At 40.4% G+C, this 18,465-nt stretch overlaps 1 protein-coding gene across 2 annotated transcripts; it reads left to right on the top strand.

Moving 5' to 3' along the window:
* The first annotated feature begins 675 nt into the window (after positions 1 to 675).
* Positions 676 to 16,945, top strand: kdr (kinase insert domain receptor (a type III receptor tyrosine kinase)). 2 transcript variants are annotated; one of them, XM_083887509.1, is made up of 30 exons: positions 676 to 854; positions 1,591 to 1,684; positions 1,779 to 1,981; positions 2,550 to 2,671; positions 3,548 to 3,713; positions 4,379 to 4,518; positions 4,854 to 5,025; positions 5,538 to 5,655; positions 5,737 to 5,903; positions 6,004 to 6,160; positions 7,011 to 7,131; positions 7,215 to 7,326; positions 7,414 to 7,758; positions 8,334 to 8,480; positions 8,565 to 8,696; positions 9,925 to 10,031; positions 10,374 to 10,509; positions 11,310 to 11,414; positions 11,492 to 11,605; positions 11,874 to 11,962; positions 12,196 to 12,358; positions 12,451 to 12,542; positions 12,632 to 12,754; positions 12,926 to 13,037; positions 13,130 to 13,229; positions 13,442 to 13,547; positions 14,518 to 14,660; positions 14,766 to 14,850; positions 16,005 to 16,090; positions 16,231 to 16,945. In XM_083887509.1, the coding sequence occupies exons 1-30, from the start codon at positions 788 to 790 to the stop codon at positions 16,445 to 16,447; spliced, it is 4,041 nt and encodes a 1,346-aa protein (XP_083743635.1). In that variant the 5' UTR covers positions 676 to 787; the 3' UTR covers positions 16,448 to 16,945. The 2 variants fall into 2 exon arrangements, with proteins under 2 accessions (XP_083743635.1, XP_083743634.1); XM_083887508.1 differs by having other exon boundaries at positions 3,545 to 3,713.
* Positions 16,946 to 18,465: the final 1,520 nt, after the last annotated feature.

Here is an 18,465-nt window from a genome sequence, read left to right as displayed (position 1 = left end):
TTCTTCCAAACAGAGTTTCTTGCTCAGTCTGTTCAACGTCCTGATGCTAATTATATGATATATAATATAAAAAGTGGTTTAGAAAACAATTACAAACTGTAGCTTTAACTTGAATTGGATACTTATAGCTTATATAACCCCTTTATGGCCGAAACAGCCATCAGCGAATCAGTCATTTCACTTTTAAAAAGACAGAAATTATTAAAATACAAAAAGCATTTAACAACTTTGAGATTCCTTTATTGCACTGTTTCCATTATGTATTAGTCTATTTATGTGGCGGCAGTGTGTTCACATTGATTTCACAACAGCGTGGATTTCCAAGATTGAAAATTTAGCCCACAAAAGTTTCCATCAAGTTGTTTGTCCCTCCATCTAGTAAGCGACGCTCCTCCTCTGCTTCGCTCCCTCCTCACATACACACACATGCACACACATACACACACACACACACACACACACACACACACACACACACACACACACACACACACACACACACACACACACACACACACACACACACACACACACACACACACACACACACACACACACAGACCATCCTCAGTCACACTTTACACAATGCCGCTCCACTGGTGCTGCTGCCTCCTGTTTTCATGAGGCAAACTCTCTCTGGACGGCAGAATTAGGCTTATAAAGCGCGTGGGGCTGTGCTCTGCTGAGCGCGAAGGACTGTTCTTACTGTACTGAAGATTATCTTTTCTTTTCAAATTTATTTCCTGAATTGGATTTTGATGAGGACTCTGTCCATGTCTTCTGCTGGATGATGACTCAGGCAGTCTCCGTCATTCCAATACTTGGCATTATTCTGAAGATCAGTTTTTCTGCTGGTAAGATATAATATTAATCCTCGTCTTACTGATGTTTTTCTCCTCTAACCATAGACAAACTTAAATCAAAGAATGGAATTGTTTTTGAATTGTTTTTTGAATTGTTTTTTGATTTTACAGATACATCTATGTTTTTCCATTAAGATTGACATTGTTCTTTGTTGTGAGAAAAAGAGACACCTTTATTTTTAACAGGTGGACTGGTTTTATCTGAAATGTGTCTGTATGTACTGTTATGTTAAAAAACCTGTACTTATAAAGGATATGTTGAGAAAAGGTTTTAATCCAAAAATAGAAATAGTTATAATCCAATCGCGTATGTGTTAAAAAACAAACCCAAAATTAAATTAAGGCAAATTTGTTTTCTAACTTGGCAACTTTATCGTGTCAACTTTTTTCCCCCCACACACAATACAATACAATGCCACAGGGAGGTGGAGGACAGCCTGTATCCTCAGAAACAGGAACCCCACCTACACCACACTGTGCTGGGCTATTGAGTCTGACCCGGCCCATCTTCCCCTGCTTCCTGTTTTTACACAGCTCCGCCATTTTCTGCAGCAGTGGAAAAATGGCCTCTAGTTGCTCCAGGGCCACTTGCACAACATATTCCACATAGTCATCTGAAGTGATTCCCATTAGAACCTTTACAATAAACACATCGTGTCTCTGACGTCAACTCTGATTGTGTTTGTTGTTAGTGATTGAGTTGTAATTGTGTTATTGATTCTTTTAGCCATTGAACTGCGGTTCATGCCTGATCCCCCAACGCTGAACATCCATGGCGTTCATAGGATGAACAAATCTGACAATGTGGAACTAACATGCAGGTAAAAAACTCAAAAATAAAACTCACTGTCTTCCCACCATCCATTCTCTGTTCATTGAGAGATTGTTAATATTTGTTTGGCTCTTGACTCTCAGAGGTCGTCAGTACCTGCGATGGTCAACTCCTCCGACAAGCACCCGCTTCTCCGTCGGTGACTGCAGTGGATCAGGACTCTTCTGCACAACACTGAGGATCTCAAACGCAACCGTCAATGAAACCGGACAGTACCGGTGTTCCTACAGAGACCTGAAAGTTGAAGATGGCAAAACTTCAGTTGCAGTTTACGTATTTGTCCACGGTAAAACTGATTCTAACCTCACACTGGAACCCACAAAAGTAGCGTAGTGTAGTGTGTTTTGATTTTGTTTTTGTTTTGCTGTGTTTATACAGAACATCTGTGTAGATTCATCCAGGTCATATGTTTTTGAATCAGTTACTACAAGACTTAGATTTCTGTTTACCCTCTTGGAAAAACACTTTTTATTATGCTTATATACATAAATAAGTCCATAATAGTGTCAATAAGAATATAATAACACATTTCTGATTGCTTTTAATTTCACTTAAAGGCTGGTACTAGAAACCTGTTAACTGTTTACCTTTTACAAACATTAATAAGATGTTGAATAGTTAGACTATGTACATTTAATTACATCTTACCTTATCTTATATCTTATGTTTATATGAACAGCTTCTTAACTAATCACAGTCTGTAAAATAAAGTGTCCCAACCCTCATCCAACAGGGCATCTTCACGTCTGAACACCACAGTGCAATATTCTTAGCTAGACAGTTAGAAAATTCTCACTTGTTTTCTGTACATTTATTTGGGGTTCACTAATCGTCTTCTTCTTCTTTGTTTTCAGATTACAAGGTGCCATTTGTGCCGTCTGACAAAGAATATAACGTCGTGTTCGTCCGTGAGGGAGTGCAGGTGGTGATACCATGCCGAGGCTCAGTGGAGAATATCAACGTTACACTCCACACTGTGAGGAAGAGTACTTTCTTTTCCTCTCATCTCATATCATAGCATAACAGGGGTTAAAGCATCAGCTTTTAACTCACACTAAATTTCTGTTACTGGTTATTTGGGGCGATTGCAGAAGAGTCCGATTTCAAGTGTATGGTTGAGATCTAAGCAAAAAGGGCTGAAATGGTTAGATTTCTTCGTTCCTCGTGTGGATCATGCTACTGCACGTGTCAAACTCAACGTCATTTTATGTGGCCCACGAGTGATTAATTGGTCTTCTGTGTTAAAATACGTCTATGGCATGCATTGACCATAAACTGCATTTCCCACAATGCATGGCGATTGCGTTACCCGCAAAGTGACGCGGTGTATCATTGTATATGCATCAGGCAACAAGTGAAATAAGTAATAAATACAGAAAGTTATTTGTCAATATGTTATGGAGAAGTTACCTTTATTTTACATTATATTTGGTGACATTTAGTTACATTTATTCTGTATGACAGTTACATCTGGCCTTTTGAGGGTAACCATTATGCTGTGTTATCATGTGGCCCTCAGTGAAAATGAGTTTGACACCCCTGTGCTACTGGATCCTGTATTATCTAAAAATCAAACGAATAACTTGCTTTTACTTGACCTTTACTGTGTGGCTCAAGCTTAAGCTTCAGACTTAAAAAACACAAATTACATATAACTCTTCTGTATCCCTAATGATTGTTTATCTGACATATATCACAAATATGTTCCTCTCTTATCAGTAAATTCTCATATCAGTTCATATCTGTTAACATAGCTCCTTTACACCATGTGGCTAAAGCCACTCATGTATACAATTTGATGTGTTGCCTTATTCTTTGTTCAAAATCAGTACATGTGTGTGTCTGTCAGAAGTATCCAAATAAGGAGCTTCATCCCAATTGGAAGGATTCTCTGTGGGATGCCAAGACGGGCTACACTCTTCCCAGTCATCTGATCAGCTACGCTGGCGTCGTGTCGTGCCAGACCCGGATTGGAAATGAGACGTTCAAGTCCCCTCTGTACATCGTGGCTGTTGTCGGTAAGATGAAGGCCACAACATATGCTTGTGTGTGTTTGATAGAGGGAAAGAGAGAGAAATTAGAATTTTCATTTCTTACCTATATCATTTACAAATGAGACAAGATTTTTAAATGAGGCAAATTAATGAGCAACGAGTAAAAAGCAACAGAGTGACAAATCAATAACTAAATGAAGCAGAGTAAATAAATGAAACATATACTGTACATGTGCAAAGTAATTTCAAAACTGTGCAGCAGAATAGAATACATCGATAGACGATTGCTGGCTGAGGCCAACCTGGAAGTAAGAATAAGCGGAATGTGCAAAAAAAGCAAAAACAAAAACAGTTTGAATTGAATATGTGAAAATTGGTTTACTTCTTAATAATGTCAGTAATGTGCCAGTGAAAAAGTCAGTTTTGAGGAAAATAGACAAAAAAAAAAAGCACATGAGTGAGTGCATGATTGACTGCTGGCTAGTGGCAGGTGTTTTCTGTGGATTTCTGGTAATTTGGCACTGACTAAAGCGCAACTCTTGAGGCTTCATAATGAGAGTTCAGATCCTTTTGGGTGTCAGAGTGGAGCACTGAGAGGGTCAAGGCGAGTAGGAGTACAGAGAGCCTGTCGTCTCTGGAGCACAATAGGGCTCCGACTCACGGCTGTGTTTTACCGCCCTTTTCCGCAGGATACAAGATCTATGACCTCACCCTGACCCCGACACAAGTGAAGCTGACTGTGGGGGAGCGGCTGGAGCTGAACTGCACTGCCCACACGGAGCTCAATATGGGAGTTGAATTTAACTGGACACACTCTGGTCAGGCCCTGGTCAGTGCCAGAGGAGTTTGTGCTCTATCATATTTAAAGTCATCATTATTATCATGAATCATGTGGCAAGCTTCAGAGGATTGACATAGATACCAGGAGTGTCTCACTTCCTATTGTCCTTGCACATTTTTCCCATTTCCTGCCTTCAGGAATCCTTCAGTCTATCTCCATGACAGGGTCAAAGTGCAAATAAAAAAAAAACTCTATGAGGTCCAGACAGAACATTTGGTTCCTAATGTCTAAATCCATTATTTCACATTAGATTTTCTGGTCTCTTTACCAGATTTATAAATCTTACATTTCTGATGTTGTTCTCTCTCTCTCTCTTTTGTTAGACCTCAGGGAATTATTCAACATCTCCCCAAAAGACAAAGCTGTGGAACTCTCAGAGGCTGCTGAACACCCTTAAAGTGGAGAATGTGACGGTCGATCACAGCGGAGAATACACCTGCTCTGCATCCAGTGGGCACATGGAGAAAAGTGCCACAGTAAATCTCAAAGTGTTTGGTAGGTGCAGTCAGAACACATGACACTGACTTCATCTAAACCGTTCACCTCCAATTTGTCACTTCCAATATTTCCCAGTTACCTTGTATTGCATTCCTTCCTCTTCTTTAATGGTTCATGGCAGTTGTCATCTATAATGTTGCACTTCTGCCTTCTTTTTCATAAAAACACTGGTGTGTAGCTGGATGTGTTGTTGTTCTCTGGTTAAAGCTGAAATGACCCAGTGAAAGAGAAACAATTCAAACAATTTCATTTCTAATTCAATTGTAAACCTAATGTTGGCAAGGGAAAAGTAGAAAAAATAACTGATACGGGTATATCTAAATCTTCATTGATCTTTTTACAATATGTTTTGAATATACAACTTGTTTTAAATGTATTCATTTACTTGTTAATTATGATTTGTGTGACTGTTTTACCTTGTCATTCGTAGAGTCGAAGAACAAGTACAAACATCATACTGTTGATTTGTGACACTAACATATATTTTTTTTCATTTTATGTTTTAATAGAAAAGCCTTTCATTGACATTAAAGAACCATGGACGAAGGTGAGGGTGGTAAACCTGGGAGATCATACAACACTGACCCCTGTCAAGTACTCTGCTTACCCAGTGCCCAGCTTTAAATGGTATGTGCACAGTAGAATAATAATAATAATACTGAAATTATAATACTAACTTTTCATTGTAACTCTTTCTTGTCTGCCCAGGTTAAAAAATGGCCTCCCACTGAAGGAAGATTACAGAGTAAAACAGAGAAATGATGCCCTCGTCATCCGCGGTGTCACAGAAATGGATGTAGGAAATTATACAGTCGTCCTAACCAACACTATTACTAAAGAGGAACACAGATGCTCATTCCAGCTACTTGTCAATGGCAAGTTTTACCCTTTTCAGCTTCTTTTTCTGGATCCTCTTGAGCAGTTTGTCCCTTGTCAAGAAGCAGCGATGATAACAGTTAATGTCTTCTTCTGCAGTGCCTCCTCAAATCATTGAGAAGGAGGTGGCAGTGGACACAGACGTGTACCTCTATGGCAGCAGCCCCACCTTAAGGTGCACTGCACGTGGTTTTCCGATACCTGCGCGCATCCACTGGCAATGGATGTCCAGTGATGACTGTCCAGGGGTTTTTATGTAAGTCACCTCTCTTCTGCATATGTATGAGCGATAGAGAGCGAGAAAGGTGTGGGGTGGGGGTGAGGGGGGGTGCCTCCTTTTGTGTATGCACAGTGTTTTCTCATGCCTCTCACCCACTCATTGTCAACAGGTTGTTGATTTGGAAAGCAATAGCTGCTTTCGTGATGTTGACAAAAACAAGAGAGGGAAACGATGAGATTGAACTCTGACCCGGTGCAGATCAGCGGATGTGATTCGTGCTCCTCACAGTGTCCCTTTTTAGAACATCAATAGTGTGTTTACTTATTTCATACAATCGGACTTTTGTGCAATAGTCTGAGTCCCTCGGATCAATCGCTTCAAATGGCAGCTTTCTATGTCTGTGTGAACAGCTGTGAACATAGACAGCTGCAGAGACAGGAGTCTCTTCAGGTCAGCAGATGAAGTGATGATAGAAAAGAGAAGGTGTGAAGAGCCACATTAGCGCACTCACGAATCAGTGTGCTCTTTATCTTCTGCATCAGAGCACTTCCTCTGTCCTGCAGTGTTTGTTTCCTGTTGTCTTAATCTTGTCCTAATGCAAAAAGAGACCTTCTTCCTACAGAGGATCTGCCTCTGTCTTTACCCAGTTTTGACAAAATACTCACCTTTCCTGAACATTTCCCTGTGGTATTCATTGACAATCGACAAAATGAAAAGCTTTTGGCAAATTACTACTCTTAGCGAGCCATATATCCTTGTTTTTCTTCTTCTTCTCACATGTCCTCTGTCAGTGTGAAGTACATGGTGCCTCAATGGAAGAGAAACTCCTGTACATGTTTACACAGTCGAAGTTTCAGTGTTTTATTTCTTGTTTTTTAACCCACAGACCAGGCCTGATCAAGACTGAGTTACAGCTGAACAAATGCACAGGTTGGAGAGATATCGTCAACCGCACTAGTCACAACCGTATAGAGCGAATTATGACATACACTGATCCTGGTCAAAAGGTAAACGATTCCTACTGAACATTCACAGCAGTTTCCCAGTAAAAAGTAATTCCAGTATAATAATAGTAAATGTGTTTCCATAGAAAATTGTGAGCTCGTTAAAGATTCAGAACGCTGAGGCCCATGCCCTCTACAGATGCAGGACTGCTAACCAAGTAGGAGAAGACTCGCGCATCATCTTTTTCCATGTGACACGTGAGTGCTATGCTTTTTTCTTCTTTTGCTAATTTTTGTTTTTCTTGACATTATTAAAGTCTGCTCTCACTCTTGCTTGTGTCTTAGGTGGCGTTGAGGTAAGCATGACACCCTCCAACCAGCCCTTACAAGAGGACCACGTCGTCCTGAGGTGTAAGGCCGACAGGCTCATATATGGCAACCTCGCCTGGTTCCGTGTGACGAACATCTCAGAGTCAGAGCAGGTGGCAGCAGTGCAGCCCTGTCACTCACTACTGTTACAGCAGAGGCCACCATCACAGGCAGTGTTGTCCAGCCTGCAGGGCACTAACGTAACCCTGGAGCTGTCATTGCCCAAGGCGTCTCAGCAGGATGAGGGTTTATATGCCTGCCAGGTGGAAAACCTCAAGACAAGGGAGAGAACCTGCCTGCTACACCGACTCTCCCTCAGAGGTAAGATCATTTTCTATTAGAAGGAGCTTAGTGTCTACAGAGTGAAATTATTTGACATGTTTCACATTTACTAACTTGTCACTACATTTAAAGGTGCCATATGTAAGAACGTGGCCAAAAACAGTTACTACATTCAAATTCAATATAGCGAGGTCTTTAAGGTTTCGTTTTCTGACGTAACTGGCAACCTGTGGTTGCTCTGCAGCTGAGACTCTACTGACTGCAATGGTTGGTAGACGGCGGTAGGTGGCGCCACATGCCAAAACATGTTTTCAAAACAAAAATATGATTTGCAGTCTGCAAAATATTTTTTTAATGCTAATATTTTGGCTGTACTGTTGTTTTTGGTTAGTTCAGTTTGTTATATGAACATTATTCCTGAGTCTCTGAGACATATTAGGAGGATTTTATGGCCAGTTGCTTTAGATTTATTACATAATGCACCTTTAAATGTGGTATAATATAATACATGTTGATAATATAAAAAGATCCTTTATTGTTTTACCCTGCAGGTATTATGAGTGAAGCATTTGATTCTGATTTTCACATTATTCTTGCTCACTCCTCTTGTTAAGCTCTTGAAGCCGCCAGGATCCATAATAATTTAACAGATCTCAAAGTGAACATAAGCTCAACAATAAGTCTTCTCTGTGACGCTGTCGGCACACCAAACCCATCAGTGTTGTGGACCAAAAACAATCACACTGTAGTGGAGGGCTCAGGTGAGTCTTATACAGCTTTTCAAAGAAAACTGAACTCCCGTAATGCACTGACGTTGCTCTTATAACACCGTGCTCTGTTTTCAGGTGTGATTCTCAGCGAACAAAACCATATTTTGACCATTCAGCGCGTGAAGAAGGAGGACAGTGGTCTGTACATCTGCACCGCATGCAACAGCCTCGGCTGCGAAGCCTCACAGGCCTTTCTGACAACTGAAGGTCAGTGAATGCCAATTATAAGTGATATAAAGCAATGTGTGGAAGTATAACATTGTCAGTATGCTGATAATAAACAGTGGTCATGAGAAAATGGAGCATCTGGAGCAACATAGAAACTTTATGTCTCTATTTTCTAGTTTATATGTATATAAACTATCTATATATATATCTATAGATTTCGTGCACATTTTCATTGTCATTTGCCCTCTACCCACGGGACATGATTCGGATAAGAATTCAGAAGATAATAAACCATTCATAGGTGATAAAAAAAGCACAACAACCTCGTATTTATATCAGGCTCCAAGGTTTGACATCATGCATGTGACATTTTTGATATCAAAGATGCAGAGTAAGAATAGCTTTGCTTCCGCGTGACGGGAAGTTGGTTCAGTTTGTGGACATCCTCCCGAGAGTTTCTAAATCGAAAAAACAATGAGGAGGCTGCGAGATACAAAGGGAGAGTCCAGCCCTGCCCCAGCTCCAGCCTCTGATCCCTTGTCCTTCACTCCCCTTCCCCCCCCACACACACACACCTTTTTTTGTCCCAAACACAGACACACAGCAACAAACAAACAAATTCACTAACTAGAACCAGGGCCTACGTGACCGAGTCCCCACCAGCAGAATGCAGACCCAGTTACAGTACCTCAGCACTAAGCTCAGGCACCTGCTCTGCTAACAAGGCTGGACGACTAACAAGTAAATCTCTGTATGTGAGGGAGTTTGGAGTGAGACAAACACAGGCAGCATCATTGGAGGTCCGTGTCAGCTCAGATGAAGCTTTAATCTGATATTAATAAAAAAACAAATGTCCCTTCAGTTCAATTCTTTAAAAGGTGCTCTTTTGATTTTTCATAACATTTTATTCTATCATTTTTACAAAGAAAAAGTAAACCCGAGAAGGGTGGAGCCCTTTTCTGCTTCCATTAATTCAGATTGTCCTTACAAAACCCCCCCAAAACAATGAAAAACCCTCCCCTCATCTGTCTCTCACTTTCACTTGTTTCCAGAAAACTGTGCAGTTGTCTTTGGCTTTCATTCTTTCTGCCGCTTCTAATTCTTTGTAATAACAAGATAAAATGGTTTACTTACAGTCCAGTGACACGTCATTGAAATTATACACAATTTGACCTGAAGAGTCCCAGTTTTGTCGGAGTAGCTGTATATGCTCTGTTTTTTTGACTGTAATAATTAAAAGGCTGTTTGTAAATACTTGTTTTTGTAGGTGCTGAGGAAAAGACGAACGTGGAGCTGATTGTTCCAATTGGTTCGGTGGTCATTGCCATGTTTTTCTGGTTACTGATCGTTTTTGTCATCCGTGGAAGAAAGCGAGTAAGAGCTTACCCTTTGACACAATTTTCCATCCTTGAAGTTTCCCTTCAGTTCCACACAAGGGACTAAATAATGAAAAAAAAATGCAGTTAAATCAAATGCAAGCACATTGTGGTAATATGTTTAAAAGTGGCTGGTCTGGCCTCCAGAGGTTTCTCTCCTTTGAGGAAACAACAGGGCTACCCTGTGTTCCCAGAAGTCATGTAGACCTGCACAGTCACAGGAAAACTCCTGCACAGATTTAGTTTAAGGGAAAACAAGACAATGAGACAAATAGCAGCTCATTCATTCACACATTACATCCCCAGTTGTCGCTCATATTTCTCACTATCGCTGTTTCAGCCGAATGGTGTGGATCTGAAGCCTGGCTACCTGTCCATGATCCTGGACTCTGAGGACATGCCCACGGATGAGCAGTGTGAACGGCTCACGTATGATGCTAACAAGTGGGAGTTTCCTCGGGACAGGCTGAAGCTCGGTGAGACAAATATCTGATTTAATTGACAAAAAAAAGTGACTTTGTGATTGGGGCTGATGAGTTCTGCAACTGTAATTCTGTAATTCTCCTGGGGTTTTAAACTTCAATCAGAGGTGTAGCCCGTTTTGTTTTAGTACCAGATCACACCAATGACCCTGTGTCTCAAGAATGAACTGTGGATGAAAAAAGAAATTAACATATGTCCCTTAGCATTGTATTGGCAAATCCCTATGTAGGATGTTTTTTATGCATTTCACTAAATGTATGTTGTAAGTCAATCAATGCACCTCAAAGGGGCCAGATTATATATAAAACCGTGTCCATTAGCCATCAAAGTGGGTAATGCAAAGCAAATTCTATATAATGAACAACTCCTTCTTCCTATCTCGATTTTCTTCTTCTGTGGTCTTGATGTTTCTCATGTGGTTAGTGAGGCCTTTTAAGCATTTCCAAATGATAGCTGGTCATTATCTGACCTACTACAAATCATGTATAACATAACCTGTGTCTTTAATGTCGCCAGACTGTTTCATTAATGTGTAATGATTCAGTGGTGTCATGTGAAATCTGATTATTGTATCTCCTACTTGGAGGGAACAACATAACTGCAAAAATGTAGGCTGGCCAAAGTTTGGCATCATCATCAACAAACCTCCTGCCAAGTATGGACTGTACAGGCTGCTGGTGGTGTGATGGTGTAGGGAATGTTTGCTTGGCACACATGTAATGCCCCTGTACACCAACCAATCATGGTTCCACAAGAGTATTTGTGTCTTTATGAAAATTTTTTGCGTTTAAAGGTGAACCACTGGGAAGGGGAGCATTTGGCCAGGTGGTAGAAGCAGCTGCCTTTGGCATCGAGAAAGCCACCACATGCACCACTGTTGCTGTCAAGATGCTAAAGGGTGAGCATGTTGTCCTTCAGTACATGTGCTGGAAAAAAACCCCTCCCTAAAACACCTTACTAATGTCTGTGTTACAGAGGGAGCCACATCCAGTGAGTATCACGCTTTGATGTCGGAGCTGAAAATTCTCATTCATATCGGACATCACCTCAATGTGGTCAACCTGCTGGGAGCCTGCACTAAGCCTGGGGGTGAGTCATCATGCAGAGCTCACTGTGCAACATGACTGTTTCCTTTTGTGGTCCAAGAACAAAGCATTCCTGACTAATTATCTTCGACATGAGCACAAGGAATAGAAGTCAGCAAGTGCTCCCTGACCTAATTACTCTTGACATTTAACCACAAAGTTATCTGTGTTCATTTGGTGGGACTTATATTTCCTTTCTTTTCCCTCTATTGTGACTTAGTTATCAATTGTTTAACTTATAAAGTTTTCTGTCTTCTTTTGTCTCTCTGCAGGGCCACTGATGGTGATTGTAGAATATTGCAAACATGGAAACCTCTCCAGTTACCTGAAGAGCAAGCGTGGAGAATACAGCCCATACAAGGTAAATGATAATATGCATCCCTCCTGCAGCCGATGAAACTGAGCCAACTCTCTGATGTGGTTCTTTTAAGTTCCTCTAAGTTCTTCTAGTTGTTTGTAGTCACATGATTTAACTACTGTGACACACAAATGTGTTCCAGTGCTGGTGCACATGGACAAAACAAATCCTGGATCCTAAATAACGTTTCTTTTTTACATTTATAAATGACATCTGTGTTTCCCTGTGGGCTGCAGAGGAGGCGGGTGGACAGTCAGAAGTGGGTGTCTGGAAAGGAGGATATGACTGAAGGTGATCTAAGTGTGGCTAAAATCTCCCAGCTGGACATCTGCACAGGAACGGCTGTCTGTTCCACAGCTGGAGACAACGCTTCATGTAGTAACATGGACACGCAGGAAGGTGCTTAAAAGATCACTGAATGAAACACTTCTCTCTATATGTGTACACTGTGACTCACATTTACTTCTGTAAAATATATGATGTGACCACAGAGAGCTCAGATGACGACCATCTGAATATGGAGGACCTGATATGCTACAGCTTCCAGGTGGCCAAAGGCATGGAGTTTCTGTCCTCTCGCAAGGTGAACATGCAACCAATTTTGATAACAGGCTTCAAAAAAGAATCACTCATTCATGCACAAGAATTTGAATTGTTCTGTTTCCTCTGCAGTGTATTCACAGAGATCTAGCAGCCAGAAACATCTTGCTCTCAGAGAATAATGTGGTGAAGATCTGTGACTTTGGCCTCGCAAGAGACGTCTACAAAGACCCAGACTATGTCCGCAAAGGAGATGTAAGTGAAGTGGTATGACTTGTGTGTTAAGAAAGTTATTAATAAGAAAATTCAAGGCAAGTAAAGGGAGGTGAACATGGCAGGTTGGAGCTTGTTGTGTTTAAACTCTAGATTAAGATAAACCAAAACTGAAACCGAGATTCTGAAATGCACATCTTCATCTTGCTATAGGCGCGTCTCCCTCTGAAGTGGATGGCTCCCGAGACAATATTCGACCGCGTGTACACCACACAAAGCGATGTCTGGTCCTTTGGGGTCCTTCTTTGGGAGATCTTTTCTTTGGGTACTCATCATCATCTCCTTTTTTTACATAAACAGCATATGCATAATAGCCACTGTGCACCTGCCATATCATGTATGTCATGTTTCCCACAGGAGCTTCTCCCTATCCCGGTGTGTCCATTGACGAGTCTTTCTGCAGGAGGCTGAAGGAAGGAACCAGGATGAGACCCCCAGAATATGCCACCACTGAAATGTGAGGAGAAAGTTAGCATGATTTAGTCAAACGTAACACCAACAACCATGCCATGTTCTAAGCCACTTAAATCACTTTTCTCCCCCATTTTGCTCTTCAGCAAGTCATCTTGACCATGTCTACATACCCTAATCAATTGTGTTGCTGACATGCTGTATTGATTAGATATTTACTGGTGTACCCAATAATGTGTCTGGTGTTTGTGTTCATAGATACCAGACCATGTTGGACTGTTGGCTGGATCGTCCTACAGACAGACCCACGTTTGCAGAGCTGGTTGAACATCTGGGCAATCTGCTGCAGGCCAGTGCTCAACAGGTGTGTGTGTGTGTGTGTGGGGGGTAAAAACAGAAGCCTATGTGTCCATTATTGATCTTAACTTTTAAAATATCTTCATGTTGATATCTGACTAATCAGCTAATCAAAACAAATTGACACTCTCTTCTACCACATCCTATCTCATTCAAATTCCAAATTCATCAAAAATAATAACTCCCAAAGGAAACTAGTCCCTTCCATTATTAAGGCAGTAAGTGTTCCATGCATATCTCTGTAACACACAGCTGATTACAACACGTTCACACCCACCCAGTGATCGCTGCCAAGTTATTCTGGGAACGGCAGGACGTCATTACCTAAAGCAGAACAAACAGGCTGAAATAAACCAGTCACAACAGAAAAAAAGATGATTACAGCTACAAAGGAAGGAATTGCTGTAATATTGAACATGACACTGTACATGTAGAATATGTACAAGTGTGAGCTTTAGCGTGGAATTTTGGATGGGTATCCAGGCAGGCGTGGTCTTTCATCACTTTCACCTCTCCACTTTCACCGTACATTTTAAATAATCTCCACTGCAGACCCTTATTTTGTTTCTAACGTTTAGTCAAGATGATTTTTATTCTGGTGTAGTTCAGTACTTAGTAGTTCAGTACAGAGAGCTGCTCTCTGCTCACTCTGCTGGCATCCCTTGTGTTAAAGTGCTACTAGTTGCATTATTGTGGAACAGAACAAAACACCACACTGAAACATAAACTGAGTTTGTAGCTCATAAGCGAAAATGTATTTTGTGAATATACTGGCTCCCCCATTGTTATTAGTTAAGCCAGAATTTCCTTAATCTCTGATCATGTCTTAATATCATACATTTCACCATTAATGATAATCTTAACACTCATTTTTTGTTGTTTCAGGTGATGTATAATTTATTGATCGACTAATTAGGAATAATTTCATCCACCATGTATTTGAGATTATATTATTAAAGTACCTTTTCATTCTCCAGGATGGGAAGGACTACATCCCCCTGACTGCAGGGGAGGCAGAGGGATCAGCGGTGACCTCTGACCCCAGGAATCCTTACAGCAGACCTCAGAGCGAGGAAATCCTGGAGGATCAGCTCCACTATGACAACCCCCGGTCTCTCGGGTCAGCGCGATAACGTTACCTGTCGTGCTACACTGTTGCTATCACTTAACAAAAATGTTCAAAGTGCTCATTGTGCTTAAATGTTGACTCATCTTCTGTCCACAGACTGAATCAACAGAGTGAGCGGTATAGTCAGCCCCTCAGCTTGAAGACATTTGATGACATCCCTGTGGCGCGCAACAGTGTCATGGTGAGTGTCAGTGATTCAGTAACACACTTTTAGTCTTCTTTTGTCCTAACTTGCATTATTATGTTTCATGAGTACCGCCTTATTATGAGTAAGAAGCATGATTTGCTTGATATTGGATGATGTGTGGGCTATAGTGAGTCACCCTTTGTGATAGAGCTGAAATAATTAATGGATATAATCATTCATTCATTCATTCATTCATTCATTCATCTTGATTACGCGTTGTCCTCCACATGATCACAGGGCCATAGAGACAAAACCATTCCCCCTCACACTTAATGGATAAGTTGAAAACAGAAAATGTACTACATTAGTCAACAGTAATCACCACTGCCCTCTTCTGCTGTTTTATCAATGACCACTACTGTAGACTGTGGACTGAAAAAAGGAGCCAAAAAAGATGTGGGGAGTGACGGCAATTGTGGTGACAGTAACATTAGGAGCACAAGGAGCCAACAGAAGTGGCTCCAAATGATTCCATTTACATTTTACTTTATAACAGTTGTCGCAGCTCTCGGTTGGTACAATAGGTTGGTAAAAACTTTATTGTATCCAAGGAATCTGTTTTGCAGACAAGTCAAAAAAACAGGATGAATGGATGAATGATGAATTGAACAGTAAAATAAAAAAGAGATAGATATTTGAAGTAGACCTTACCCCTTTTATCTGTTTTAACTATTAAATAACTAAACTTATAATAAATATACACCCAAAATAAATATACAGATTACTTATCCAACACTTATATACAGAATAGAAATTGGGAAACAATATCCCAATGACCTTAATGTCCATGCTGTTGTGTTAACCCTTTAAGGTACTACTCAACCATTTGGTCGACCACACTTTAAGTCACTATATCTCATTGAAAAATGCATCAAGCTGAACTCACTAACACTTAATGTGACTTGTTCTGAATGTTGTTCTTTATGAATTATGCAAACCAGGTTTATTATGAACTGTAATACTGTAGGGTCTAATTTAAATAAATAAATAAATAAATATTGATTGTCATAAAAAAAAAAAAATGCAAAGAAATAAAAAGAACAGTGAACACAAAATACAGTGCCCAGTATCAAACACATAAAGACCCAGTGTTTTTCCTGTCATGTCTCGACCACTAGTGCTCATTTTATCTGTTGGCACATCCACAGGAGGCTCACTCAGACAGTGGCATGGGCTTCTCCCCAGAGGAAGTGAAGGGTTTGAACCAACAGCTGCAAACAATGCCCAACTTCAGGTGAGCGTCAGTTTACTCACTATAACTCAGTATGAATTTTTTATCTCTGAGCGTTCTAAATAAAGACAATTTTTGTGGGTGTATAAATAAATTCCAAGGTTTGTTATTATACATTTCCTCTTCCTGCTTCCCCTCTTTAGCCAGCTGCTGCGCTGCAAGAGCAAAGAGTCCCTGGCTTCCGAATCATCTAATCAGACGAGCGGATACCAATCCGGGTACCACTCCGACGACGCTGACACCCCAGTCTATGCTAATGAGGAGGTGATAATGAAGCACAAGATGCTGAAGAAGCCTCCACTGCCCAAGACACCTGAAAAATACAATGCAGAGATACGCTACAGCACGCCACCTGTCTGAGGTCTTCTCATGAGTCGTCACACTGTTACATATCTGTTTAGCTTCCACGGGTATCACACTATAGGAACCATGACAACACATGCACTGGAACTCTCTGTTGATAAACTTAACAAGTCAGTGGAGAAAAATGAAGGTCGAAGGATAACTTTGTAAGCGCTGCTCTCCTTGGAGCTGGAGGAAATGCTACAGAGTTTACACAGCAAGTAAAAGGTTCTGTCCACCAGGCACAGGGACATGCCCACTTCCTGAGGCCAAGTCCCCCCACTCATCACTTCGTCTATTGCAGGAAATGGCATCTGGAATTTTTTTGAGATAATTAAATCAACAAATGTTTTCTCTTTTTTTTCCCCCCATTGTGTTGGCACATTCACTGGCTGGTAAGGAGGCAGATCTGTCCTTCTCGAGTCACATTTGTACAGTTTCCTTCATATAACGTACAGTATTTTATTGAAAGGCTATGACTAAAGCTGCAATACATGTAACTATAGTTTTATAAAAATAAATATACTCACAGATTAATGATTTTTTTCTCTTTTTTTTGTTTTAAACATTGGCAAATCTGTTGAACTGTTGAGTTTGCCTGTTTCTTTATGAATTTCTTTTGTGTCTTATGCAAGGAAAACAAGCCATCTCTCTCTCTCTTTTCACTGGAACAATACCCTGTCAGCCTTGGGTATTTTCTTAGTTAAATCAAGCCCCAAAGTGCTCGTAGCTGTGCCAAGGCCAGTGTGTTTGAGTATGATAACAAAGTTAAAAAAAAAAAAAATCAAATAGCAGGCACGAGATCTCATAGGAAAAATAAAAAAATAAAAAAAATATGCTAACCCACTGACGTAAACATGTGTGTAGTCTCAGTGCATGATGAAATCACACATTGTTTTGTCTACAAACAACGACAACAAAAACTCTTCTAACTATAGCACACAAGAGGAAACACTGCTGAGTCTCCGAGGAGCTGTTTACACATTTCCACACGTAACACTGAGGGGTTGAATTTAGAAAGGCCCTGCACACTGCTGCAGTGGATTCAAGACAGAAGATTTTAAAACCTAATGTTTTGGAGAATTTTAGCCTTTAGATTATTGGAGGATAAGTGATCAACAGTGCCCTCTGCTGTGTGATATAGATATAGTTTACTTATTGCCTCTTAGTTGTGATGATCACACCAATGATGGTGATAACCTGCAAAAGAAAAGGTGACACTGTCAGGTACATATGTAAGAATTGCTTATGATACACGCCTCATGTTAACGTGTCCTGCTGGTGTGTTAAGAAGAAGACAGTTAAAGACAAACTGCACTGGTATCTGGGACAAAGGAACTCACTCCACACACATCTTGAACTGCAGGAACTCGGTCTGATTTCCTCAGGAATGGACAAACAGGATGTAAGCGAATCTCTGCGTTTGCAGGAAATAAGTTGGCATTCAAACACACAACATGAGTCTTAGTGCAGTAGTGAGCACTGTATTTAGTTACTGGTGTTTTTATTTTATTTTTTTATTTTTATTTTTTTTATTATTTTTTTTTTTAAATGGCTGTTGCATTACAGGTAGTGGGAGTGAATATTCCAGGGGTGATGGCTACTTTTACTTTTTGATGCCTAAATCAGTAATGATAATGAAATCATGCCATTGATAGTTAAGATAAGATGATTCAATTAAGAACCAGTACTTAGGTGACTAAGTACTCAAATACTTCCAGTACTAAAGTTAATGCTGAGACTTAACTGATGCTGAGACATTTGAGTGCATGTTTTTTTTTTTTTTTTTAAGCTAATAATACTGCTACAGGGAAATTTAAATGCAGGATATCTATCTTAGATGGTCTCTGCTTACAGTATATAGCCTGTTTTCTACACATCTATGTGCAGGGCTTTTTCTTTTATACCCATTTAACACTACATTCTACACACAGGAAGTATGTGGATTATTTAAAACATCCAGTTCTCAAAACACAAAGCTCCATCCTAACTATCGCCTTGTGGTTACACAGAGGGATCGTGACTGATTATTTGCC

The sequence above is a fragment of the Microchirus variegatus genome (assembly GCF_963457635.1).
Source record: "Microchirus variegatus genome assembly, chromosome: 4".
NCBI lineage: Eukaryota > Metazoa > Chordata > Actinopteri > Pleuronectiformes > Soleidae > Microchirus > Microchirus variegatus.
Note: the sequence above shows the minus strand (reverse complement) of the source record. Positions and strands in the feature narration are given on the sequence as shown.

Excerpts from the sequence above, each read along its gene's own strand:
- kdr (XM_083887508.1), top strand. The coding sequence starts at position 788 with ATGATGACTCAGGCAGTCTCCGTCATTCCAATACTTGGCATTATTCTG. Across the intron at positions 8,481-8,564 it reads CACTGTAGTGGAGGGCTCAG|GTGTGATTCTCAGCGAACAA; the intron begins GTGAGTCTTATA and ends CTCTGTTTTCAG. Across the intron at positions 12,543-12,631 it reads AGTTTCTGTCCTCTCGCAAG|TGTATTCACAGAGATCTAGC; the intron begins GTGAACATGCAA and ends TTTCCTCTGCAG.